The following is a 27,185-nucleotide window of genomic DNA, read 5'->3' as shown; positions in this document are numbered from 1 at the left end:
ATGGAAACCATTCATTTCAAAGTCGAGAAAATTTATATAATTTACATTCTTGGTGAGGCCAGAGAATTTACCTCTGACTTGTAAGACACCATGCTTTATGTGCATGCTATAGCGGGCTGTGGGTTTGTGTTCCTGTGTCCTCTGCTGTGTCCATGCCCAGAGAGCACGTGTTCTTGTTCTCTGATAGCCTAGGTGCACGCAATGAGCATAGAGCAACTTCCCAGTAAGTCACAGATTAATTACATTTTCTTCTTGTTTCTTATGTTAACCTGTAGATGTATGTGTGCAAACATGCTGCCTGTGTGTGGATGTCAGGACAACTTACAGGAGTTGGTTCTTGGCTTTTACCATGTGGGTTCCAGAGACTGAACTCCAGCCATCAGATTTGGTGACAGGTTTACCCCCACCCCCACCCCCAGTCACTGTGGGAACCTAGTAACTTGCAGTCTAAATCAAAACAAGGGCAGAAACGTAGTCATTCTTTGACAATTTTATGACTCACAAGCGGGGGTAAGAGCGCTCCTAGAGCTGGACAGATGCTCAAGCACGTGTCTCTCTTCCAAGGTCCCAGGTTCCGTTCCTAGATGCCCATGGTGTCTTACAACAGTCTATAACTCCAGTTCTAGGGACTCTGACACCGTCTTCTAACCTTCGAGGACACCAGGCATACATGCAGGCAAAATACTCATATACATAATAAATAAATCTAAAGAAAATGTTTGAAAAAGAGTAGATCCCAGCTGGATGTGGTGGCACAAGGCCTTTAATCCCATCACTCAAGAGGCAAGGCAGGAAGATCTCTTGAGTTTTATGCTGGTTCGATCTACACAGCAAGTTCCAGGACAGCCAGAGATATACGAGAAACCCTGTCTCAAAAACAAACAAACAAACAAACAAACAAGAGTTGGAGAGATAGATCAGCGGTTAAGAGCACTGACTGCTCTTCCAGAGGTTCTGAGTTCAATTCCCAGCAACCACATGGTGGCTCACAACCATCTGTAATGGAATCCGATGCCCTCTTCTGGTATGTCTGAAGACAGTAACTCATATCAAACAAACAAACCAGTTGTTTCTAATTATTTAAGCTGTGTCAGTTACCCCTCCAAATTTTGCTCTTCAGGGATCCGTGTCGTTCAAGGATGTGACCGTGGACTTCAGTCAGGAGGAGTGGCAGCGCCTGGACTCTGAGCAGAAGACTCTATATACGGATGTGATGTTGGAAAACTATGGCCACCTCCTCTCCGTAGGTATGAAGCGGCGTGACACTGTATTTCCTCTCAGGACACCTAAGTCGGCAAACTGTCAAATTCCAGGGATTCTGGTTTGGAGAAGGGCTATTTGATCTTCACCTCCTAGAGGAGGTGAAGTTTTACTGTTACCCAAAGGAGAAGCATTCAGATACACACCCTTAGTCATTTTTAGTATTCTCAACTCTGTATCATTAAGACAGTCTGTTGAGCATGTGCCCTTCCAGGTCCCCGTCCCTAGCCTCTGCCTTTGGCTAGACATGTGCGTTACCACTAGTTCCATCCTGGCTTCCCTAGTGTTCTGTTTTCTTCTCCCTTTTCAGGCTGTGACATGTCTAAACCCAATGTCATCCTCAGACTGGAGAGAGGGGAAGAGCCATGGGCGTCCTTTGCAAGTCATGTCTCCTTAGGTGAGTTTCTGATTTCAAACATAAAACTGGAATAATCAGGTAGCATGGCGTATCATTGAAATGTTGTAAATGTCGTTAAAGGTTCCTAACTTCTGCAATGACCATCTCACTTACAAAACTTAAACACCGTTCTGAGCCTGGCCTGCTGCACACAACTGGAATGCTAGAATTTCAGGGTGTAAACCACCCTACTCAACCAAAACATGTAAAAAACATTTTTTAGGTTTATTTTTATTTTATGTGTATATATTTTTGCCTGTATGTATTTCTGTGCACCACTGGGGTCTGAGGCCAGAAAAGGGTGTCGGAGTCTTAAGAACTAGAGTTCTGAACAGCTGTGAGCTACCATATGGATGCTGGGAACTTAACCAGGATCCTCTGCAAGAACTCTTCCCAGTCCCCTGCACACTGCTTTCCATGAGAAGGACTGCTCCCCATTGTCTCCTTTATGAAACATTTACGAGAGAATGAAGGACTGAAGATTTGCTGCTACGCTTATGGGTGTATGCCTATGATCCCAGTACCTGAGAAGCTGAACTGGAGGATTGCCATGAGTCTCAGGCCAGCCTGGCCTACCTAATGAGTACCAGTCAGAGCTGCACAGTAACACCTTCTCAAAAAAAAAAAAAAAAAGGAAAGAAAAGAAAAGAAAAACCTCAAACAAGTGTGCTGGAGAGATGACATGACCCAGAGGTTAACAGCACTGGCTGTTCCTTAGAGGACCTGGGTTTAGAAAACCTGGAATTCCCAGCACCCACTTGGTGGTTCACAACCATTAGTTAGTTACTACACTTCTAGGGGATCCAGTACCATCTCCTCACATTCTTGGGCACCAAGCACACATGTAGTGCACATATAAACATGCGGCTAAAACACTCACAGGAAATAAAATCATTTAATCTAATTTTAAAAGTTCTTAGCAGTTCAGGGTTATTTTTGGTACATAGCAAGTTTGAAGCAAGCCTGAGCTACATGAAATCCTGTTGTGTTTCAAAGTGTTTGTCGTTGTTGAAATGACTTTTTTTTTCTTTTTTTTTTTTTTGGTTTTTCGAGACAGGGTTTCTCTGTGTAGTCCTGGCTGTCCTGGAACTCACTCTGTAGAGCAGGCTGGTCTCGAACTCAGAAATCCGCCTGCCTCTGCCTCTGCCTCTGCCTTCCAAGTGCTGGGATTAAAGGCGTGTGCCACCACTGCCCAGCAAAATGACTTTTCTAGTTGCTAATTATATCCAAGTTTTAAATAGAGCATGATGGGAAGAAATATGTATAGATTTGTTGTTGTTGTCTGACGTAGAGTTTCTATTTTTGGTTTGCTTTGTAACTTGGAAGTGGATTGCTCTAGTTCTTCTGCGTGTTTTACTGTGTTATAATTCTTTTCCCTCGCACATTCATGGAAATTCACTAGTTGTTATTCTTTCCTAGAAGAAAACTGGAAATCAAGAGAGTTTTTAACAAAATTCAAGGAACATGAAGATAAGTACTCTAGCTCATTTGTATATATTAACTATAGACAAAAGATATTTACTCTAGTGAACAATCGTGTTAATTCCAAAGACCTACCTCCTAAATATGACACACATGGCAATATTTTAGAAAATGTTTCAGACTTAATCAACTGTAATCTAAAGCCTTCAAGAAAGATATTCGGTGAGTATGATTGCTATGTGAAATCATACCCAAACTTCATGCAAGTTGCAGGACATCCTGCCGTCAAATCCCACACTCAGAGGGTCGAGTCCTGCAGTCACAGGGATGCACTTGTGCAGCCTGAGCAGGCTGTCACTGCAGCATGGTCCTCTGAATATAAGGTCTACGAGAAATCATTTCTCAGAAAAGGAGGCTTAGTTACACTCAGTAGAGTGTATGGAGAGGAAAATCCATCTATACGTAACAAAAAGAAAAGGGCAGCAAATAGCGAAAAACAACATACATGCACTGAATGTGGGAAGTCCTTCTGCAGGAAGTCAGTGTTGATTCTGCATGTGGCAATTCACACGGAGGAAAAGCCTTACCAGTGTCATCAGTGTGGAAGCGCATTTAGAAGGAAGTCGTATCTCATTGGCCATCAGAGAACTCACACAGGAGAAAAGCCCTTCGTGTGTAATGAGTGTGGTAAGTCCTTCCGCCTAAAGACAGCCCTCACGGATCACCAGAGAACACACACAGGGGAGAAGTCACACGAATGTCCACAGTGTAAGAATGCCTTCCGACTGAAGTCACACCTTATTCGTCATCAGAGAACTCACACGGGAGAAAAACCGTATGGCCGTAATGACTGTGGCAAATCTTTCCGCCAAAAGACAACTCTCTCCCTCCATCAGAGAATTCATACAGGGGAGAAACCCTATATTTGTAAAGAATGTGGGAAATCTTTTCACCAAAAAGCGAACCTCACTGTCCATCAGAGGATTCATACAGGGGAGAAGCCCTTATATTTGTAACAAGTGTGGGAGAGCATTCTCCCAGAAAACAACACTTGCCCTCCACAAGAGAACTCACAGTGAGGAGAAGCCCTATGTGTGTAGTGAATGTGAGAAGTCCTTCCACCAGAAGACTACTCTCGTGGCACACCAGAGGACACATACAGGGGAGAAATCTTACACATGTCCTCATTGTGGGAAGGCCTTTAGGATGAAATCCTACCTTGTTGATCACCACAGAACCCACACAGGAGAGAAACCATATGAATGTATTGAGTGTGGGAAAGCATTCAGCCAGAAAACAAACCTCAATCTACACCAGAGGATTCATACTGGGGAGAAACCCTATGTGTGTACCGAGTGTGGCAAGTCCTTTCGCCAAAAGGCAACCCTTATTGTCCATCAGAAAATCCATACAGGGCAGAAGTCCTACGGGTGTCCTCAGTGTGGGAGAGCTTTCGGCAGGAAGTCCTACCTCATCCATCATCAGAGAACTCATACTGGAGAGAAACCCTATAAATGCAACGAATGTGCAAAGTGCTTTCGCCAGAAGACAAATCTCATTGTTCATCAGAGAACTCACACAGGCGAGAAGCCCTATGTGTGTAATGACTGTGGCAAGTCCTTTAGTTATAAGAGGAACCTCATTGTCCATCAAAGGATTCATAGAGAAAGTATGGAAATACAATAAAAGAGGGAAGTGATGTCTTTGTGAGGTCTTTGCAATTATTGTAAACCTTTAGTATCTAAAGATGTCATAAGTTATTAAGGCTCCGTACCACTGCTTCCTAGTATATGAAAGTTACATTCATTGTTTTTTTAGACTGTTCTGCCTGACTTTGAATACTTTATTTAGAAATGCTTCCAACTGGGCAGGGTAGAGCACACATAACAGTGCCAGCACTTAGGTGGCAAAGTCAGGAGGGTCACAGTAACAGAGCAACTGACCTACATGCCAGGTTTCAGGACAGTTAGGGCTTCGTACATGAGAGAGACCTACTCAAACAACAAAAACTGGTGTAATCATGTAGGAACAAGTTACAAAATGGCTACCAGCACTACTTTCCGTGAGAGAATAAAAGTGAAGCATAAGGCCCACTGTATCCTACATTACTGAGGTACTTGTTACTTTCCCTATAAGTACATTTGCATACTTTATATTTTAAGCATGTTTCATACATCACGTTTTTACATTTTAAAGATGTGACAGTGCATTCTTTTTAACATTCCATTTTAAGAATATATTTCAATCTCTCTAATGGTGGAAATATTTTTAATGGTATTTTCATAAACATACCAATATATTCTTGTATATGTCTTCTGATGTTTATATATATATATATATATATATATATGAATGATATATATGTATGTGTGATATTTATTTATTTCTGATTATTTAATACCAAACACTGGAATTTTTCTTGCCAACATGTAGGTCTTTATAGTTATGGTACATTCTGCAGTGTATATCAGACTTTTCCCAAAATAATTCCATTCCTAAGAGAGCTAAATATAAATCAATGTGAAAAAGTAAATCCAAATGCAACTTTTTTTTTTTTCTGGAGACACAAAAAATCTCACTATATGGTGCTGGCAGTCATAGTATTCTCTCTTTGGACCAGGCTGTCATCAAAGTCAGATCTGCCTGTCTCCTGACTGCTGGGATTAAAGGTATATGCTGGGCTGGAGAGTTGGCTCAGTGGTTAAGAGCACTGACTGCTCTTCCAGGGGTCCTGAGTTCAATTCCCAGCAACCACATGGTGGCTCACAACCATCTGTAATGGGATCCGATGCTCTCTTCTGGTGTGTCTGAAGACAGTGACAGTATACTAGTATATATTTAATGAATAATTTTTTTTCTTTTTTTTTTTGGTTTTTCGAGACAGGGTTTCTCTGTGTAGCCCTGGCTGTTCTGGAACTCCCTCTGTAGACCAGGCTGGCCTCCAACTCAGAAATCCACCTGCCTCTGCCTCCCAAGTGCTGGGATTAAAGGTTTATGCCACCACTGCCTGACAATGAATAATATTTTTTTAAAAATCTCTTTATAGCCATGGAGTGTTCCATTTTAGTGGCTTCACCGTGCCTTCACTTAGAGATAATACTTGCTACAAATAGACTTTACAGGCGAGTCATAATGGCACAAGCCTCAGGTACCAGAAGTTGAGCGGCTGATGGAGAAGGACTGCCATGAGCTCATCCGGTTTGGACTACATAGTATCATGGTTTTCAGGGCCAGCTCAAAAGAGGCTATTTTTGTCTATACAAATGCAATAAATTGAATGTGGAAGTCTTTCGCCATGTCTCAACACTTAACCCAAAACCAAAAAAGATTTTATATTAGAGAAAAATAATAAATTGAATGTGGAAGCCTTTCGCCATGTCTCAACACTTAACCCAAAACCAAAAACGATTTTATATTAGAGAAAATGTTCCAGGGTTGCTTTTACAGCTCACTTGTAACCAATAAGCATCAGAGTTCATGCTAGAGTAGGGTTTGTCCAATAAAGGCAGTGGGAGTTAAACCAGAGTAGTGCCTACACTGGAGTTGAGATGGTTTTCATATCCAAGCTCTTTGAACACTGAGGCAAGAGGTTCATAAGTTCACTGCCAGCCTGAACAACTTAACAAGGGCCTTCCTGTTTTATGCCTGTCTTCGCATAAAAAAGGAAGGGCTATGGATACTTTTTCACATAAAGTAGGACTGTGGATGTAGCTCAGTGCTTGAACACTTGCCAGGACTTGGAAGGCCCTGAAGATCCCAGACCACTGGGGTTTGTTGGTTTTCTTAATTGTGTCTTGAGTGTTCTGCTTGTTGTGTGCACAGTACTCAAGGGCCAGAAGGGGATGTTACTGTCCGGCGCCCTTCCTGACCAGCAGGAAAGAAGACACAAGGCAACCAGGTTCCTTCTCGAGGCAGTTTAATCAGGATTCTTCAAGCTTCTCTTCTCTCTCCCCCTCGATCCTGACTCTTATACCCTAGCCTCAGCCAATGATCAACCGCTGCGTGGCCAGTCTCCATAGGTCCCTAATATGGTCTGATGATCACGCCACACACAAGCACAGCCTCATGCCTAAATATGGAGTTGTTTGCTGCACAATCGGCAAAGCGCTAGGCGCCATCTTTAAGGCGCGGTACTGGCTCTCCACGTTACCACCTGGGACTGGAGTTCCAAAAGGTTGTGAGCTGTCATGTGAGGGCTGGAGCTCAAACCAAGGTCTCTGGAAGGTCAACTAGTGAGCTTCTGTGCATCACTGCAGCCCGCCCATTTTCCATTTTAAAAAATTACTGGGGCTGGGCATGTTCCATGCTCATGGGCAGAAGCGTGTGCAGTAGTTCTGGCCTCCCACTACACACCAGTTGGAAAACTCAGTTCATCATGCTTGCTTGTCAGCGAATCTTTATCCGCTGAGCCTTCTCTAGCTGTGTGTACACATGCACACACACGTTCACTATACATACAAAAGCATACACACACACTAAACACATGAAAAAGAAGGAGGAAAAGACTGATTTTAACTATTGGTGCTGACTATAAAGGTATCATGTACTTTTGGAAGATAGCAGCCAGGCAGTAGTAGCTGGTGGCACACACATTTAATCCCAGCACTTGGGAGGCAGAGGCAGGCGGATCTCTTAAGTTGGGTTCAAGACCAACCTGGTCTAGATAACAAGTTCCAGAACAGCCAGGGCTGTATAGAAAAACCCTGTCTCAAAAACAAAGCAGGAAAAAGTGAAAACACGAAAAAGTGAAAAGAGGTGCAGTATTGTCTGGTTGTTTACAATCTGAACATCTGTGTCGGAATCTAACAATGAAAACTGCCTTGCAGATTAATTCATACTTTCTAGTGTATTTAACTGCTTTTATATAAATGAATTAAACATGGCTGTTCACCATGAAAGCCAGTCTATGAATTCAGAGTTACAAATCATAACCGCTTTCCACCTGAGACAGCAACTATGGCAAGCTACACTAAGGCAAAAACCCTCTACGCATTTCAACACACTGGCTAAACGGTCCTGGAAACAGTGGAAATTCATAACCTTGATCTTTTAAATTCGATACAAGAATGTGAAAACATTGTAACATTTCTGGGAAAACCATACTGTGGTATATTTGGAACATTTGGACATTTACGTTGTCTGCTAGTTTTCAAATAGCTGTAACCTGACAATTCTCCTTAAATGTTTTTTTGTGTCTCCTCTTTTTTTTACCTGCACGGATGGAACTGAGTGTGTGCATTCTTTAGTGAGTGTATATAGAGGCCTGATATGCTTGGGTACTATACACTTCGTTTTCTTAGAATCATTCACTGGGGCCTGTGCTGGCCAGTGAGCACAGAAATCCTGCTATCTATACTTCCTCAGAGTTGGGGTCAGAAGCATCTTCTACCATGACCAGCTTTTTATATGGGTTTGAAAGGCCCTGGGTGCTTTTCGCCAGCCTTATGCCCACCCACCTCCAGTCAAGGCTAGGTCACGTTCCATTCTCCACCCACAGGATCATTCTTGAGTAAAAAATTCTCTGAATGGACTGATAGTTACCTGACCCTCTGGAAAGTCCCGGCATGTCATGCTTGCTGGCCAGTAGATTTAAAGGTTAATATATTTAGCCAATAAGTTTGAACTGCACAGCTAACCTTTACTCCCCAGGCCAAACCAGATATTCATATATTATGCTCCCAAATGACATCAAATAGCCTACTAAATTTATGTTCTCTTACAAGTATTTTATCCAGTTATGTAACTATCTGTAGTAGTTTTTTCCTAATTAATTGACTGGATAATAAAGACGACAAGAAGCCAATCACTGGGCAAGGAGGAGGCGGGCTTTCTGGCTCTGAGAGAGTAAGAGAAAACGCAGGAAGGAATGCCCCTCTTTTGGGTGGTGAGGCAGGAGTGAGAGGAGGCACCATGGAGACCAGGAACTGTTAGACCTGGAGGCAGAATCTGGCACCGGAACATCTCTAACATAGACTAGTTGATGAGTTTAGGATGCTAGATTCCTCACCCAGCAGTTGTGTTATCTGTTGATTCTAAACTAAGGCTGTTTGGTGTTTCACATTTGCGGCACCTCAGGTGGGCTCCAGGGGACAGAGCCAGTCTTCGCAGACTAGCTGCAGGGGATGGATCACTGGGAATGTGACCGGTTCTGCCGCAAGTGAACTGTGGGAAACTGGACAGACCACTGCTTTGGGATACCCATGGGGATGGGGAGACTGCCGTTGCTGGTGAGAAGCTGGTGATAGCGTGGATTGCTTTGTATTAATTACATGCTACAGGTATCTAAAAGTATATACATATGCCAGTGTCTGCAAAGGTCCAAAGGTGCCTGACTTCCTTGGAGTTATAATTAGAGGAGGTTTTAAGCTGCCCAATGTGGGTGCTGGGAACCATCCTCCATCCAGTCATCTGGAGAGCAAAGCACTCTTAACCACTGAGCAATCCTACCACTCTGTTTTCTCTATCAGCAACTGCACACTAGGATCCTGTTCAACAATTTAAAAAGATTCTGTTACCATAAGAGCAGTGAAAGTTGGGGAGGTCACAGGCCCTGATGGGAGAGCTACTGTTGTTTTAATGGACATGTTTGTCAATTGCCCATATTGCTATCAGCTTTGGTCAGAGAACCTTCTTTTTACAGTTAGTGGTGATTTCAGAGACTCATTTTTTTTGTTTTGTTTTTTGTTTTTTTGTTTTTGTTTTTGTTTTTCCAGACAGGGTTTTCTCTGTGTAGTCCTGGCTGTCCTGGAACTCACTCTGTAGACCAGGCTGGCCTCGAACTCAGAAATCCACCTGCCTCTGCCTCGCAAGTGCTGGGATTAAAGGAGACTCAAAAATCTTAAACCAAATGTTGAATGCCTATAGCCACAAATGGACAGGAAAGATTCAGAGAACATTGTGGAACTTGGGCCAGAAAGAATGTTATGAGTTAAATTTCTACCCAATTCTATACTCAGCCCAGCTCGTCCACAGAGAACCAATAGTTAGCCAGAGAACCAGCAAGATGCTGTAGCAAGCACAAGTTCTGGGGGCTAAGCGGGAGGCTCTAAATTGGTTCCAAGACCCACACAGCGCAAGATAAAATAGAAAGTAAGCCCCAACTCCACAAAGCTGTCCTCGAGTGCTGTGACATGCCATGTCCATACATATGCACACGGACGGTAAGTGTGCTTTTAAACAGTTGTTTTAACTTGAGGGGAAGGCTCCACTGTTCTCACAGACCGTTCCCAGCTGCCCAGTACCTCAGGCCCACATCTTCTCAGCTCTCTGGGCATTTGCGTATACACACACACTTCTACATAGACATATACACATGTGTAATTAGGAAAAGAAATTTCAGAAAGTATTAAATTGTATCAGCCAGAATAAACAGCCATGCAAATCCAGTGGCAACTGTGAGATCACACGACCCCACACTGCCAGCAGATCAAGTCTTAGCCAAACATGTTAAGCCCAAACTTCACCTCTAGGCTTCTGGGAAAGTATTTCTCTCATCTTTAATATTAACTTTAACTTTTGAAAATGATGTCTGTCGGGCTGGAGAGATGGCTCAGTGGTTAAGAGCACCGACTGCTCTTCCAGAGGTCCTGAGTTCAATTCCCAGCAACCACATGGTGGCTCACAACCATCTGTAATGGGATCTGATGCCCTCTTCTGGTGTGTCTGATCACAGCAACTGTGTACTCACATTCATAAACTAAATAAAGCTTTAAAAAAAAAAAAAGAAAATGATGTCTGTCTGTGTGTGGACATACACAGCTTGAGTGGAGACCCCAGAGGAGGGCACTGAAGCTTGCATGAGCATCTGGCCCATGGTGACCACCTGACATGCAGTGTTTCACGCTTTCCTGTTTTACCGTTTTCTTTTTTTGTTGGTTTGTTTGTTTTCGAGACAGGGTTTCTCTGTGTAGCCCTGGCTGTCCTGGAACTCACTCTGTAGACCAGGCTGGCCTCGAACTCAGAAATCCACCTGCCTCTGCCTCCCAAGTGCTGGGATTAAAGGCATGCGCCACCACTGCCCGGCTTTTACTGTTGTTTCTTTTCCCAAGTTGTGGTGGGGTGAGCAGCTCAGACCTTTTGGGCCTTCTCGAAGATTTTTAAAATTCATCTTTCATTAGTGTTCTAAGTAGCCTGACTTGGGTCCTCTTCAAGAGCTCTTAGCTAGGCCAGAGCCTTCCCATCTCGAGTTCACACTATGACTAGCAGGAAACATTTACGGAACATCTACCGTGTAATATGCAGTCAAGCACTGCTTAAGATTTACGTTAAAATTTAACTAAGCCTTTGGATCGAGGCTCCAGATATGAACTTCAGCACAAACGGCATATTGTCAGATACAGAGGACACTGAGCACTCACCTTCTTCTCTTCTGAGTCTAAGTAGCACTGGCTATCCTGGAACTTGCTATGTAGACCAGGCTGGCCTTCAACACACCTTTTTCAGCTCTTCAATACTGTAATCATACAGGGATGATTACACATTTTGTCCTCTTAGTTTCTAAGCATCTTGGCAAACAATAAATCCCCGGCCACATTAACACTGGAGACTCCTGCTTCTTCCATAAAGTGGACCACCTTTTCTGTAAACACACCCATTCAAGATTTCTTCCCAGCCTCTAGTTTTAGCTTAACCTCAGAAGAGAATTTCAAAATTCTTACGAGGGAAAATGATTTCTTTTGGATTCTTAGTTTTGTTGATAAAATTATTTGGAAACTGGACAGGTGAGGTAGCTAAGCAGGTAAAGGCATTTGCCCCCAGCCTGATGGCTTAGCTTGAATGCCTAGGATGTCACACGGTGAAATAAACTAATCTATGCAAGTCGTCCTGACCATAAGGTCAGATCCACCCAAGACCTCGTGTGTGCTGGGCAAGGATCTGCCACAGTGCTACACTCACGTGGAGGCGGAGGTGGAGAACTGAATTCCACAACCCCCCCACCCCACCCCCGACACCTGACACCCACCACAAAATGTAAGAAGCTCCAAGAACTGGGAACCGTCAATAAAGTACTTGCCTTGCGGGGCGGGGGTGGGGGCGGAGGAAGGGGGGAAATCTGGGTATGTTGCTATGCAAGTGTAGCCCCAGCCTTGCTGAGGAGTCAGACAGGCAGACCCCTGGGCTTGCTGTTGTCAAGCTCAGTTCCAGGCTGGTGACATGTGGACAGAGCTCAAGCACCACCACATGAGGCTGTGCTCTGGCTTCGTCCGTGTGCCCACCCATACACACAATTTACTATGCTTGACCAAGTTACACTAAAATCAAATAGTAATTTAAAACATCTTCAGGAAGGCCCGCCTTGGAGAAAGAAACAGCATCTGTAAAGAACGAAACACTGCATGTCAACTGATCCCCATACAACTAAATATTAAGTTCTTTAAAGTTCCTGTGCTTAAACAATCTTGCAAAATATTAGAAATGTAAAAATGAGACTATATGCAACAAAAAGTTGGAAGATTTAAGAATATGCTGTCATTTTAAATTTTAATAAAATAGATAATTTCATTACATAGAGTGCCAAGTCCATCCACTCATTGTTATGTTAAAGTTTTACAAACATCTCTATAAAAGCTTAGTGTCTGGGAATGAATCAACTATAACATCCATCTCTGCAGGTGCGGAGTTCCCACCATTACCTCCATTCTTATCTTGAAAAATACAGAAAAGTACAAAAAATAAGACATGATATCCATATAACACAACTGAAAATTAGCCAGTATCTTCATATATTTGCTTGCAGTCTTTAAGAGAACGAACGCGTCTATCAAAGCTGAAGCCCTCCCTCCCTCCCTCCCTCCCACCGCGTCCCTTCCTCACTCTCAGGAGTTTGTCTACATCCTTCTGATGGATGTTGAACATTTACATACCTGTGTATTTATACCGTAATATGCTGAGTTTCAAGAAGGAAATTTTAACTTGAAAGTCACTGTACTGTACGAGTCCTGTAAACTAAGTCTCCCCACTTCTTCCAGAGTCCCTCCAGCTATGCACACACCTGGTGCATAACTGTCTCGTTCCGTTCCCAACAGGCAGTTCAGTTCTATATTTGGCTATTCTAAATTAAGTCATGGTAAATTTCCTGGTGCCTCACCTCCTGAGCATAAATACTCATGAGAATTTCTAAGTGTTTTCAAATGTTACATGGAATGTTTTCCCACTCCCAGAGTCAAACTTGTATAATGTATAGCATTTCTGTACTTCTGCTTTCGGTATCCATGCATTTTACTGTCACTATCGTTTATACTTTGTGGTGTGCAGGTCTCCTCCTCAGAGGACAATTGACCTCCACACATCATCTTGGTGTTCAGCTGAAGCAGTTATTTTCATATTGAAATCTGGTAAACGTACAGTTATCCTTCTATAATTACTGTCCTCGCTAACTAGACTAGTGATGAACCGCAGATCGATGCTGACGGCTGTAACAGGCCTGTTTGCGGTTCTCGATGGTAGACGACTGTGTTCACAGTTCAGCACTGCTTTTCTGTTCCGATGCATTCATTGAGTGCAAGCTTTTAATCCTACACACTTCTTTCCCTTCAGTATGAATTCTCCGGTGTTCACAACATCTTATGTTAAATGTTTGGCTGATTTACGGTGCTTAGCCTCAGAATCACCAAATGATGCACTGAGGTGTAAATTCCTTTTTTTTTTCTTTTCTTTTTTTTTTTTTTTCTTCGAGACAAGGTCTCTCTGTGTAGTCCTGGCTGTCCTGGAACTCACTCTGTAGACCAGGCTGGCCTCGAACTCAGAAATCCACCTGCCTCTGCCTCCCAAGTGCTGGGACTAAAGGTGTGTGTCACCATTGCCCAGCGAGGTGTAAATTCCTAATGAACACTTCTCCATATTGAAACTATCCAGAGCATTTAATGAGTATGGATTTTTTGGTGTCTAATGTGATGGGACTTCTGGCTGAAAGCCTTTCCGCACTCACTACACTGGTAAGGCTTTTTACCTGTGTGTATTCTCAGATGCAGGGCCAGGGTTGAGAACTGAGAAAAGGCCTTCCCACATTCATTGCAGCCATAGGGTTTCTCTCCTGTATGGCTCCTCACATGCACGGTTAGAGACGAGCTCTGAGAGAAGGCTTTCCCACAGACATTGCACTCGTAAGGCTTATCACCTGAATGAATTCTCACATGCACAATAAGTGATGTTCGCTGAGAGAAGGCTTTCCCACATTCATTGCACTCATACGGCTTCTCTCCAGTGTGAATGTTTTGATGCTTTATCAGGTACTTTTTCTGGCCAAAAGCTGTCCCACACTCATTACACTTGAAGGGTTTCTCGCCAATATGAATTTTCTCGTGCTCAGTAAGATTTGATTTGCCACTAAAGGTTTTCCCACACTCCTTACAAATGAAGGGCTTCTCTCCTGTGTGAGTTCTCTGATGTCTGATGAGGTTTGACTTCTGGATGAAAGCTTTCCCACAATCTTTGCACTCAAAAGGTTTCTCTCCGGTGTGAATTTTCTGATGGGTAAGCAAGTTTTCCTTCTGGCTAAAGGATTTTCCACAATCGTTACACTCGAATAACTTCTCTCCGGTGTGAGTGTTCTGATGCTTAATGACATACTGTTTCTGGCTAAAGGCTTTCCCACACTCGTTACATTCAAATGGCTTTTCTCTATTATGAAAATGCTCGTGCTCTGTAAGATTCGATTTGTGGCTAAAGAGTTTCCCACATACCTTACAGGCAAAGGGGCTTCCCCCACTTAAACTCCTCTGCTGACTGACGTGTGACATCGGAATAGACGCTATCACATCCACAGTGCTTATCTCCAATACGAGGAATGAGGGTTTGCTCTTGACTGAGGATGTGTCCACATTTCTTACAGTTCTAAGCCTTCTTTCTGTGTCTCCTGCTCATTCAAATGAAGAGAAAGGGAGAAAGTCTAAAAGAACTTTATCACAACAAACCTTTCTTCCCAGGGTAAGTTTTACTAAGAGTCAATGTTGTTTTTGCAAAGTTCACTTGTTTTCCTCCAGCAATGCTGAGAGAACTGTCATCTGGCTAATGGCTTTTCAGTACTGCTTAGAGACCCAGGGCTTCCTCTCAGCATGACTCCTCTGTTCAGGGAGACAGGACACTTAAGTAAATGCTTCCCGCCTTCAGGAAACTCAGAGGCTTTTCCTCTGGTCTGCGCTCTCCACTAACAAACTGCAGGCATTTCCACACTGCACTCTACTGACAAGACATTCTCACCAGGAGTGACTACGGCAGAGGATTGCCAAACTGTATAAAGCAGACGATTTGTTCCCATGGGACTTTCTGTTTAAATCTAAATTACATTTCAAGCTCAAAGCTTTAAGCTTTGAAAATGTTTGCCTTTTAAAAATTGAAGTCTGTTATGAAAGAAAAGAAATGAAGTCTGTGAGCACAGGAGGATTCCAGTTCTTGTGTTCACTACTCTCCTTGGCGATTCAACTGACCTCCCAGATGTTGGTGTCCTTCGATGTGCTTATCACTCCTCAGCTGCTTCTACGAGAGATCACAAAGAACCACTTAAAGGAACACAGCTGCTATATGGTAAGCACTCAACAAATTCTACCAGTTAATATTACTTAAATATTCCCCGTTGCCTGAGGACTAGCTTTCATAGTACTAGAACGTGTTGTGCAAGTTTCCAAAAGAGGGAAGCAACCAGTGTGACACCCATGAACCATAACAGCCAACATGGCAAGCTCCCCCTGAGGGTGCAATAGAGGCACTCACATCTTGGTGGTAACCAACAGTTTTTCTAATTGTACTCAGCGGGAGGGAAATAATATCCAGCACTGGAAACCTGGCCAATTACCTGGTTTACTTACCTGGGGCTAGTAAGGTTATGCATCTAAGAGGATCCCTACCACTGCCACCTTATTAAACGAGCCCAGTTCCTAACTACACTCTAGATATGTACCTTTAGCCACAGTTAATTGTGCTCTCACCCCTCATCAGATGGAGACCATCACAGAAACCACAACTGGTCAAAATGCAGAGCACAACTGACTGGGATGCCAGCCTCACAGACACAATGCTTGCACCTAAGGTTTCGGGAACGTCATGGAAGAGGGGGTGGAAAGACAGTAAGAGCCAGAGGAGACTGTGTCTTCTAGAACTGACAGGGACTGCCTCCGATACTCAACAACAGGGCTGCCTAAACAGGACCTGAGCAGGTCCAACACCAATAGAAACGACAACATCAAAGGGAGACATCTCATCAGGGCTTACACCTAAACACAGAACTGCCGGCAACTAAGGAATGCTGAGAAGAGAAAGAACAGGCTTCTCCGGAGGAAAAACCCTCTCATTGGTTATCCAAATCCAATCAGTCATCTCTGAAATCATGTATATACCATGACACTAAGTGAACTGAGCACATGCATACACATAGAAGAGGCCATGAATCTGAAAGGGAACAGGGGAGAGGAAATGGAAGGGCTTTAGGAAAAGGAGAATTAGCCGGGCAGTGGTGGTGCACGCCTTTAATCCCAGCACTTGGGAGGCAGAGACAGGCAGATTTCTGAGTTCGAGGGCAGCCTGGTCTACAGAGTGAGTTCCAGGACAGCCAGGGCTATACAGAGAAACCCTGCCTCGAAAAACCAAAACCAAAAAAAAAAACAACAACAAAAAAAAAAACAAATAAACACAAGGGTGTCCCCATCTCAATATTATTTAATATAAACAACATAGTAATCTATGCTAAGAAAAAAGTTAATAAAATACTAAAAAGCCTTATATATTCTAATAACTATCACTACATTCACTGCAGTAGTCAGAAGGAATAACAATAGTAACAGAATAAGATCTCTGTGAAAACATGCAAGGGCTGCTTAGACGGCAAACCTGACACCCTGAGGTCAGGATCTAGACCCCACATACACAGGTAAGGAGAGACCGGGTCTTACAGAGTTGTCTTCTGACCTTCATACATGGCCCCTGGGCACCCACCTATACACCTTGCACTCACAATGTTGGGGTTTCTTTTAATGTAAGCACTTAGGACTCCAAATGCCACCTGAACAAAGCATAGGTTCATGGATAGGAGAGTCTAACATTATAAAAATGCTGCTTTCCTCTAAATTATTTTATAAATTTAATAAACTCTCAATAGAAAAATTGGGGGGGTATTATCCCTCCCCCAGAACTAGACAAGTCAATCCTAAAATTTATATGGAAAAAGAAAGAGAAAGAAGCTAAGCCTATAATCCTAGTTACTCATGGTCTAAGGCAGGAACAGCCTGAGTGTGCCAGCATGCCTGGATTATTATGTGAATGCTGGAGATCTGAATTAAGGCCCTCACGCTGGCATGGTAGGCACTTCACTGAAATGAACCAGCTATCCAGTACCCGGGTAGTTTCCATACTAATAACAATGAGCCAACCTTAAGGCTTGAATGTATATAACCTTGGGTAGGGACTCGCTCACCTCCCATTTTCTGGGAATCTTAAATTGGACTGTTAACTTGTTTACAGAGAAGCTATCCTAAGTTACTGTAGCCCTTTGAGGTACTTTTATTGACTGTAGTCCCATCAGGTGCACCTCAATAAACACCCTGTGAAGTTCCTTAGCAACCCCTTTGAGGACAATAGCTCCAAATCTACCAAAATGGTCTATGTGACTCCTGCAGAGACAATAAAGTGCCACTCTTCTTTGACAAGCCCGCACACCCGCTATGGGATGAGCCTTCTTTCCTGGGTGCCCTCGTCCCTCTTAACCCTTACCTTTTTTTAGTTCGTGTTAAAAGTATTTTGAGGATGAGGATATGTCCTCAGCTAGAAGACTGCTTGCCTAGAATACAGGAAGTCATGGGTTCCATCCCTAGCACCAGAGAAATTGGTTGTGGTGGCACACACCTGTAATCCTACAGCTCTGGAGGTAGAGACAGATCAGCCCCAGCTACTACATAGCCAGTTCAAACACAGCCTGTGCTAAAGAATACCTTGTCCCTAAAATTTTAATAAACTCCAACTTAATCTTTCTACCCACATAGTGGAAAGAGAGCCAGCTCGTTCAAGTTGTCCTGAGTGCCATATGCACGAGCATATGCTCAAGAGAGCACACATGTTCAGATAAATCAAGGAAAGGAAAGGGAAGGGAAGGGAGAAATGTAATTAAAATACAATCTCAAAAATAGCAGAATATTTTCTAAGTTGAACCCATCTGAGTCTCGGTTCCTAAACCATTCAGGAACTGCTCGGGGTGCTCAGGTGACTGTGGCGCTTGCTTCTACACCTGTGTGAGCTGACAAAGTGAACATGTTATACTTCCTTTTAGGAAAACAGCACAGGAAACAGGGCAAAGACTATACACTGTTGAGCATGGTGGCACAAACCTGTAATCTAAGTACCCAGGAGGCAGAGGTGGAAGGATTGCAACACGTTCAAGGCCAGTCTGTCTGCAAAGGTAAGCTATACAGGGTAACCAGGGTGACAGTCAGCTGATCTCAAAAAGGGGTAAATTAGTGCAAGTGAAAATATGGTAAGCTGACTGAATCCACATTCAGTAGCTAAGTGTAATGGAATAGTCCAAAACACAGCCAGGCCAGCTGACTAAAGTATCCTGGAGCTGGTGGAATGAGAATCGCTCCATGGGCTCATGTATTTCATGAATAACTGGTCCCCTGCTGGCAGAACTATGCCAGAAGAATTAGGAGGTGTGGTCTTGTTGGAGGAGGTGTGTCACTAGGGGAGGGTTTTGAGGTTTCAAGACACCGCTAGTGCCCAAACTTACACAGGCACAAACATAAATGTTTAAGAAACTGACTTTAGAACATATACTACTCTCGAATGTATAAGTTATGAAGTAAATGCAGCTACTTGCCTTTGGCCTAACCGTTCTAGTATCTATCTCCACTCCCACAGTAACAGTTATTTTGAAAAGTGTATATATCTCTTGAGGCTTTTTCCCCAATAGAAATAGAAAGATAGTTACCTTATTCCTGACAAGAGACTATGTTCTGAACCTTGCTCTAATAAGTCTGAGTCCTTCCAGCGTCTATATAAAGCTCTGTCATTCTTTTGCACAACCGTGTATTTTACTGGGTAAGCTTATTATCATAGGTCAACTGAACCATCCTCTAATGGACGAGCAGGAAGTGTTTCTAATACTTTTCTAGGCTAAACTTTGCAGTCATAAGTAAACTTGTGCCTGTATTGTTTCTCTCAAACATGGATACATTTGTAGCATTCATTTCCGGAACTGTGGGCTAAGGATAAGGCTCAGTGGAGAGTCAATACACAGCACTACCGAAAAAAACTGCTAACAGCAAACCCTCACATTCTACCTGCTTTTCTTCGGGGACTTTCTTGCATGTTTTGGTTTTGTTTTTCAAGACAGGGTTTCTCTGTGTAGTTACCGGTGTCCTGAAACTCCGAGATCCAACTGCCTCTGCCTTAGCTATTCATAAATTTGAAGGCTACTGACTTCTACTGACTTGCAAATCTTAACTAGGTACTCAATTGCTTAACTTTTACCACTAAAAGAAAAGCCAAAGCTGGCGATGTCTTTAATGACTGCAAGATGCAGGGAGAAGTCGTTCCACATTGCTGTACTCATGAAGGAGTTATGACATCTATGATCTAGCACAGCAATCACTAAGTTTTCTTCAAAAATAGAGGAACATGGGCAAGAGCAATGCCTCGGGGTGCAAAGGCGCTTGCATTCAAGGCTTACAACCTGAATTCGGCCCCAAAACCCACACTGTGGAAGACAGAACCGATTCCAAACACCTCCTTATGTGCGTTGTGGCAAGCATGCCCACACAAATTAATGTAAATAAAATTATTTTAAACGAGGAACTGTGCCTAACCTAAATCTAAATTAGACTCCCTAATCCTGGGTTTTCAGTGAAATGATCTTCAAAATGAAACCCGAATTTGCATAACAGCTCTATTAAAGTACCTCAAAAATCAGAAATGGAATCTAAGGCGGGCACCCCCGAGACAATTCCGAACCAAATGTCTTATAACTAAGCATGTCAGAGTAATCTGTATCCTACCTCCATTCATAAACAACCGCGTTTTAATACAAAGGTCGTCTTTTAAAATCTAAACATGTTTATTAAGGCTTACTGCACATATCACAAAATCCAACTGCCTGGCGTATAAAACCCATCATCAATAAATACAGCTTTAGAATTATTTACCCCTTAGTTTCTTTCCACCTTTCAAATAAAACGGATGTTTTTCGGGAAGATGGCCCCGTTATAATGATCAGCACTTTCGACTCGGGAACCACCGCGCAGACGTGATACTTCAACATGGGTCTCCCCATTGCTTCATAAAGCATAGCCACCCACAATCCTACACCCAGCGCTACATCCACTCAATAATTCTAAATAGTGGGTCAAACTTTGCAGTCAAATTGGGTCTCAAACGCTCAACCGTTCCTTAGAGGCCCCCACCTTCGGCTCTCCCCAAGGCCCAATGCTCTTCAGCACCCTCCCTGACCCCCGCGCCGCACCACCAAAGATCGGAAACACTGCCCTCCAACCTCCCCTGCCCCACCGACCCAGGACGCCCAGATCCCACCTCCTACTTCGGCGCCACGTGGACCAGACGACCGTGCTGACCCGCGGACAAAGACCAAAATGTCCACTCGCTGCCCCTGCGTCTGCGCACTCCGGGAGTGAACGAGCACTCCCAGAAGTCTCCGCGACACCTCGGGGCTTGTTCACTGAAGCCCAGCCAGGCTGTTGTCTACTATGAGCAATACTGCTTTTCCGACTTTGGACTACACTTCCCACAAGGCATAGCGAGCGGATCGCTCATCCGTCTCCCACACGCAAACCTGACCGCCTCTTCTTGTGATTTGGGGTTTCTTAGAGTAGATTGTTGTCACTTGGACCCGAATAAGCTCATGCCTGGTGGAATGTTTGGAATGGGGACCTCCCCTTTGATACTTCACGGGCGGCGTCTCAAAAATACACTGAGCCCAGACTCCAAGGTGAGAGGACACCATCTTTGTCCGTGGCTAATGTGGCTCTGGACTACGTTTCCCAGAGTGGATAGCGACCTGACATTGCTCCCAGCTTGGTGAACTCACCAGCTTTGGCCGACTCGGACGCGCGCGCCTTCTACGGACACCGAAGGTAAATGGCCTGGGGAGTCCTAGGCGGGGACCAGGCGTGTCCTGAACTTTGGGGCTGTGTCCACGGGAGCAAGATTGGGCTGCAGGATTCTAAGTGTGGTTTTGATTGTAGTGATGACCGGTTGTGAGTGCTTAGAAGTGTGCTGTTGTAATCACCTGTCTCCAAGGTGTATATTTGATTGCTGCTGCGCAAACATGTGTTGTTATGTGTTCTGGGATCTTGGATCCCAGATTGTGGACGTGGTATCCCGTGGTCCTGTATTGCGTTATGTGCTCAGTAGCCTTTATTCCTGGGGAGTATGGATATAGTTTTAACTGTGGCTGTGTTTGTATCTCTGGATTAAGTGACGTTGTGTAGTACTGTGCGCAGTGTTCCGTGTCCATGGCTCTGCATCGGTACTGCGTGGGTATCCTTGTGTTCATGAAGAGAAGAGGGAGGGAGGAGAAAGGACTTTGGGACAGTGTGTAATGCCGTATGTATGCAGGTGTGGACTCATCTTGCTACTGCGTGACTGGCTCCCAAGTGAACGTTCAGTTACGGCTGTGGATGGTGCAGAGTACTTACTGTGCCTTCTGCGTGCCACCATGTGTGATTGTGACTGTGTAGAGAGGACCCAAGCAAACTGACTGGGGTGTGTGGAGGTATGTAACTGTGTCTGTGTCTTTGTGCATCTCAAGAGTGGGTGAATGAAGCTAATCACTGGTATATAGCCCTGTAATCCCAGCATTTGGGCTTCTGAGGCAAGAGGATCTCAAAATCAAAGGCAGCATGAGATCTATTACAAAACCCTGTCTCACCGGGCGCTGGTGGCACACGCCTATAATCCCAGCACTTGGGAGGCAGAGGCAGGAGGATTTCTGAGTTCGAGGCCAGCCTGGTCTACAGAGTGAGTTCCAGGACCAGCCAGGGCTACACAGAGAAACCCTGTCTCGAAAAACAAACAAGCAAACAAACACCCTGTCTCGGAAAAAAAAAAAAAAAAGAAAAGAAAGAAAGAAAGAAAGTAAAGGGTGTTCTCGGAGAGATGCCTACGTGGGTAAAATTCTTGTGGCACAAGTCAGTTGTTGTATTGTGTTTGTAATTCTCCTGTAATCCAAGCTCTTACAGGATTCAGAGACAAGGGTCTCCAAAAGCTCTCAGATAAACTAGCCCAGAGTGTGTAACAGTGATCAGAACACAAGGTAGAAGGCTTGAACCAACACCCAAGACTCTACTCTGCCCTCCACATAAATGGCATTGCACACACACACCTGAATATGTGCACGCACACAAAGGTAAATATTTCTAGGCTGGAGAGATGGCTCAGTGGTTAAGAGAACTGACTGCCCTTCCAGAGGTCCTGAGTTCAAATCCCAGCAACCACATGGTGGTTCACAACCATCTGTAATGGGACCCGATTCCCTCTTCTGGCATGCAGGTATACATAGAGGACTCATATGCATAAATAAACAAATCTTTAAAAAAAATCAGTAAATATAAAAAAGTTATATCTAGGCCGGGCTGCGGTGGCGCATGCCTTTAATCCCAGCACTTGGGAGGCAGAGGCAGGCGGATTTCTGAGTTCAAGGCCAGCTGTGACGAGTAGATGAGTGGATGTATCCGTGTGACGTATCTTGCAGCAGCCAAGTGTGTCAATGTGATGTCTCTATGGCTACTGTTCTGGACCCAGCTGATGCTGTGAATGGCAGATTCTGGCCCTGGACAGCAGCAACCTCAGTTTTACAAGGAGGCACTGAACTTGGACTGAATGCCCAGCCTTCTCTGACCTCCATTCTCTGTACAGTAGGATAAAAAGTCAGCTATCCAAAAGTGCCCTGGTCACTCTTGATTCCTTTCTTCTAACCCCTTTCTAAGAAGGTGGTGCTGAGCTGAGACTATAGCTCAGTGGTTAGCTATTGACCATAAAAAGCCAAATTCACAATGCCTTGGGTTTTATTCTCCTTTCCCTGAAACCTTTTTTTTTGGGGGGGGGTAGGGAGTAGAGAGGGTTTTTTAAGACAGGATCTCTTAGGATTTTATTGCTGTGAACAGACACATGACCAAGGCAGTTATTATAAGGACAGCATTTAATTGGGCTGGCTTACAGGTTCAGAGGTTCCGTCCATTATCATTAAGGCAGGAACATGGCAGCATCCAGGCAGGCATGGTGCAGGAGGAGCTGAGAGTTCTATATCTTCGTCTAGGAGAAGACTGACTTCCAGGCAGCTAAGGTGGGGGTCTTAAAGCCCAAGCCCATAGTGACACACCTACACCAACAAGGCCACACCTACTCGAACAAGGCCACTCTACCAAAGAACAAGTGCTACTCCCTGGGTCAAACATATTCAAACCACCATTCAGGGTTTCTTTGTGTATAGCCTTGGCTATCCTGGAACTCGCTCTGTAGTCCGGGCTGACTTCAAACTGAAAGGTCTCTCTCTCTCTCTCTCTCTCTCTCTGTCTCTCTCTTTCTCTCTGTGTCTCTGTGTGTGTGTGTGTGTGTGTGTGTAGCTATCTGTGAGCCTCTGTAATACAGCCCTAGTGTTCCCTCTTTTACTGAAGATCATTTCTTATTCCAGTGATTTAAATACACTCTGTCTGGAGCCATTTTCACCTGTATCTCTTGTTCTTTTATTTACTTTCCATTGGGGGGTACGGAGCCCAAGATTCTTGTCATGTTACCCAGGCCTCAGCCCTAAAAGTTCTAGGACTGAACATGCCACTCAGTGTATTGGGGGCTTTACTCTTCTGCATTCTCCTTTTTCAGGACTCTTCATTTATCCAGAAAGAGAAATCAGAGTGGGTCAGGTTGTCCTGAACGCCATGGCCCTTCAGGTAGGTCGAAAGTTCATTTTATTTATGTGTTTGTTTGTTTGTTTTGGCTTTTTTGAGTCTGGGTTTCTGTGTATAGAGACTGCTGTCCTGGAACTCCCTCTGTAGACCAGACTGTCCTGGAACTCAGATCCACTTGCCTCTGCCTCCCAAGTGCTGGGACTAAAGGGTAGGTTGGTTGGTTAGTGGTGTGGTATCCAAGCTGCTGTACAGTGTGGAGGTCGGGACCAGGAGTCAGTTCTCTCCTGACATCATGTGGATCTCAGGGTCAAACTCAGGTCATCAGATTTTGCAGCAAGTGCCCTTACCTGCTGAGCCCTGTAATTCCTTCTAATTGTTGAGAACATGTGAACACCTGTGTTCTTTATGCCAAAATGCCTGCTCTGAGGGAACAAGTGATGGGGCCCACCGCCCTCGGTAGCTCCCTCCTCTAAGAGGCATCATATACCGTGTGCTCACAGAGGAGCGGAGGAGACCAGTACCTTCTCTTGAAAAAGATGATAGCTAACTTTCTCAAAACCATTAATGGGACTGAAGAGGAGATTGTCTTTTCCAGTGACTTTCCTATACTGATTTATGTTACTCCCTCTTAAAAAAAAAAGAAAGAAAGAAAGAAAGGAAGAAAGAAAGGAAGAAAGAAAGAAAGAAAGAAGGAAAGAAAGAAGAGAAGAGGAGAAGAGAAGAGGAGAAGAGAAGAGAAGAGAAGAGAAGAGAAGAGAAGAGAAGAGAAGAGAAGAGAAGAGAAGAGAAGAGAAAACAAAGAAACCTATTTCATGGGGCTGGAGAGATGGCTCCATGCTTGAGAACACTGGTTGCACTTCCAGAGGATCTAGATTCATTTCCCACACCCACATGTTGGCTCACAACCATCTACTGCAATTCCAGGGCATCACAAGACCTGTTCTGACTTCCACAGGTATCAAGCATGCACATGGTGCATAGATATGCACGCAAAACAGCCGTACACATAAACTAAAAACCATATTTCATGCCGTCAGAAACTGCATACAGAACATGTCTGTCACACATACAAAATCATGTCTCCCATGAGCTGGTTGTCATGGCGCACGCCTTTGATCCTAGCACTTGGAAGGCAAAGGCAGGCAGATTTCTGAGTTCAATCGAAGCTAGCCTAGTCTGTAGAGTTCCAGGACAGCCAGGGATACACAGGGAAACCCTGTCTTGAAACGCCCCTCCCTCCCCGCACAGAAACCAAACCAAACAAACAAACAAAACTCCACATGTCGATCACAGGCATATGGTATGAAAAACTAAACACAAATATATTTGTTACACAAATGTGCCATCTAAATATCCTTACAAGTGGAGAGACTGCTTTTCCTTTGCGTGCAGCCTTTGATACCTTTTCTGGGGGAAGGGTTGTTTTAAGATGTGTAGCTTAGGCTGCTTGCAAAGCCAGCTGTGTATGTAGCCAGAGATGACTTTGAACTCTTGACCTTCTGCTTACCCCACTCTGCCAGCTACGAGGATAACAGGCGTACACCAGCACACCCGGTCACGGTTGCAATCATTTATGAGACCCTGCACAGCTAGGTTATTTATTTTCCAGTCTGTATGAGAAACAGGAGAGTCCCGCTCCTCAGAAGAGGATATTGATGGATCTTTGATCATGTACTCTGTGGTGCAGACTGAAAGCTATAGCTTCCCACATCCCATAGTGCCTTTCTTCATCTCCACGTCTTAAAGACGTTTTCCTGAATGGGTGGAAGAGCGGGCTAGCATAGTAGAGCTCACCTAGCATGTGTGAGGTACTGGCTTCGGTTCCCAGCACCCAAAAAAGAAAGACAATGGGAAAGAACATACACAAACAAGATTAATCTCATGACTATACCAGCAGAGTGCTAGATCACTGGTGTTATTACACTACTTGTTTTCTTGTTTTGTTTTTCACGATATGTTTTTCCTGGCTGTCCTGGAAGTCACTCCATAGACCAGGCTGCCCTCAAACTCACAGAGATCCACCTGCCTCTGCCTCCCAAGTGTTGGGATCAAAGGCGTGTACTGCCACTGCCCAACCACTATGTACTTGCAAGCACTTTACAAGATTGTGTGTGTGTGTATGTGTGTATGTGTATAGATAGATAGATAGATAGACAGACAGGGGCTTTTGAAGGTCAGAAGAGGGCATCTGATCCCCTGGAGTTGGAGTTACAGGTGGTTGTGGACTACCAATAGGGGTGCTGGGAACGAAACTTGGGTCTTTTGGAAGATCAACAAGTACCCTTAACTACTGAGGTATCTCTCCAGCCCGCTACTTTTACATATTTAGAAAATTCTCAGGAAAGAAAGAGAGAGAGAGAGAGAGAGAGAGAGAGAGAGAGAGAGAGAGAGGTAGGAAGGAAGGAAGGAAGGAAGGAAGGAAGGAAGGAAGGAAGGAAGAGAATCAATCAGACATGGTTGTGCACACCTTTAATCCCAGAGCTCAAAGAGAGGGTCAGGCAGAGCTCTGTGAGTTCAAGTCCAGCCTGGTCTACAGAGTGAGCCCCAATACAGCCCTGGCTACATAGTGAGACCGTGTCTCAAAAATTAAAGAAAAAAAAATCAATTCACTAATAATGTGTAAGCGTATTGTTTCAGGGAACAGTGACCTTCGAGGATGTGACTGTAGAACTCTCTGAGGAAGAGTGGAAGTGCATGGAGCCTACCCAGAGGGACTTGTTCAGAAATGTGACACTGGAGAACTTCAGTCACCTGGTCTCACTAGGTAAGGCCTAGAGCACCCGGGGCCACCTAGGAAACAGGACACCCTGGGACCAAAGCAGTGGAAGTGTGCTGAGCCATCTCTCCGTCTTAAGATGAAGGTCCATCACAAGCCTTGCGTACACGCAGTTAACATGAATAATAATGAGTGTTGTTTGGATTCCTTGGTGATGGACGTGACGGTATAAACACACTACTGACTGTGTCTTGTGGTCAGAGGACATCTTTCAGGATTTGGTTCTCTCTGTGCACCGTGTGGATCCTGGGGACCAAACAGGTCGTCAGGCTTGGCAGGTGCTTTACCCTGTTCAGCCCTCCTACCAGCCCCAGAGTTTAAATTTTATTTTATCTTATTATTTTGGATTTGTTTGTCTGCTTTGAGATAGGGTCTCTCTCTATATCCCTGGCTGACCTTGAATTCACTATGTAGAGCAGGCTGGCCTCGAACTCACTATGTAAAGCAGGCTGGCCTCAAACTCACTATGTAGAGCAGGCTGGCCTCAAAC

General features: G+C 44.2%; 2 protein-coding genes across 5 annotated transcripts in view; one reads left to right on the top strand and one right to left on the bottom strand.

Annotated features, from left to right (window-relative positions):
- The window catches only part of Znf382 (zinc finger protein 382), a 58,647-nt gene that overhangs the window by 28,276 nt on the left and 3,186 nt on the right, over window positions 1-27,185 (top strand). The window contains 2 exon segments of the mRNA XM_028787707.1: window positions 3,569-4,080; window positions 4,082-4,723. Coding sequence (XP_028643540.1) covers window positions 3,569-4,080; window positions 4,082-4,723 — 1,154 coding nt within the window.
- LOC114639033 (zinc finger protein OZF) lies at window positions 12,886-20,673 on the bottom strand. 4 transcript variants are annotated; one of them, XR_003713950.1, is made up of 3 exons: window positions 20,588-20,673; window positions 15,505-15,553; window positions 14,919-14,933 (listed from the first exon to the last, which is right to left on the bottom strand). XR_003713950.1 is itself a non-coding variant. In XM_028787704.1 (2 exons), the coding sequence occupies exon 2, from the start codon at window positions 14,815-14,817 to the stop codon at window positions 13,939-13,941; it is 879 nt and encodes a 292-aa protein (XP_028643537.1). In that variant the 5' UTR covers window positions 14,818-15,553; window positions 20,588-20,673; the 3' UTR covers window positions 12,886-13,938. The 4 variants fall into 4 exon arrangements, 3 of the variants coding, with proteins under 3 accessions (XP_028643537.1, XP_028643538.1, XP_028643539.1); XM_028787704.1 differs by having other exon boundaries at window positions 12,886-15,553; XM_028787705.1 differs by having other exon boundaries at window positions 12,886-15,553; window positions 20,595-20,634.

Source organism: Grammomys surdaster, unplaced genomic scaffold (genome assembly GCF_004785775.1).
Source record: "Grammomys surdaster isolate TR1022 unplaced genomic scaffold, NIH_TR_1.0 125671, whole genome shotgun sequence".
Classification (NCBI taxonomy): Eukaryota; Metazoa; Chordata; class Mammalia; order Rodentia; family Muridae; genus Grammomys; species Grammomys surdaster.
Note: the sequence above shows the minus strand (reverse complement) of the source record. Positions and strands in the feature narration are given on the sequence as shown.

Excerpts from the sequence above, each read along its gene's own strand:
- LOC114639033 (XM_028787704.1), bottom strand. The coding sequence starts at position 14,817 with ATGTCACACGTCAGTCAGCAGAGGAGTTTAAGTGGGGGAAGCCCCTTT.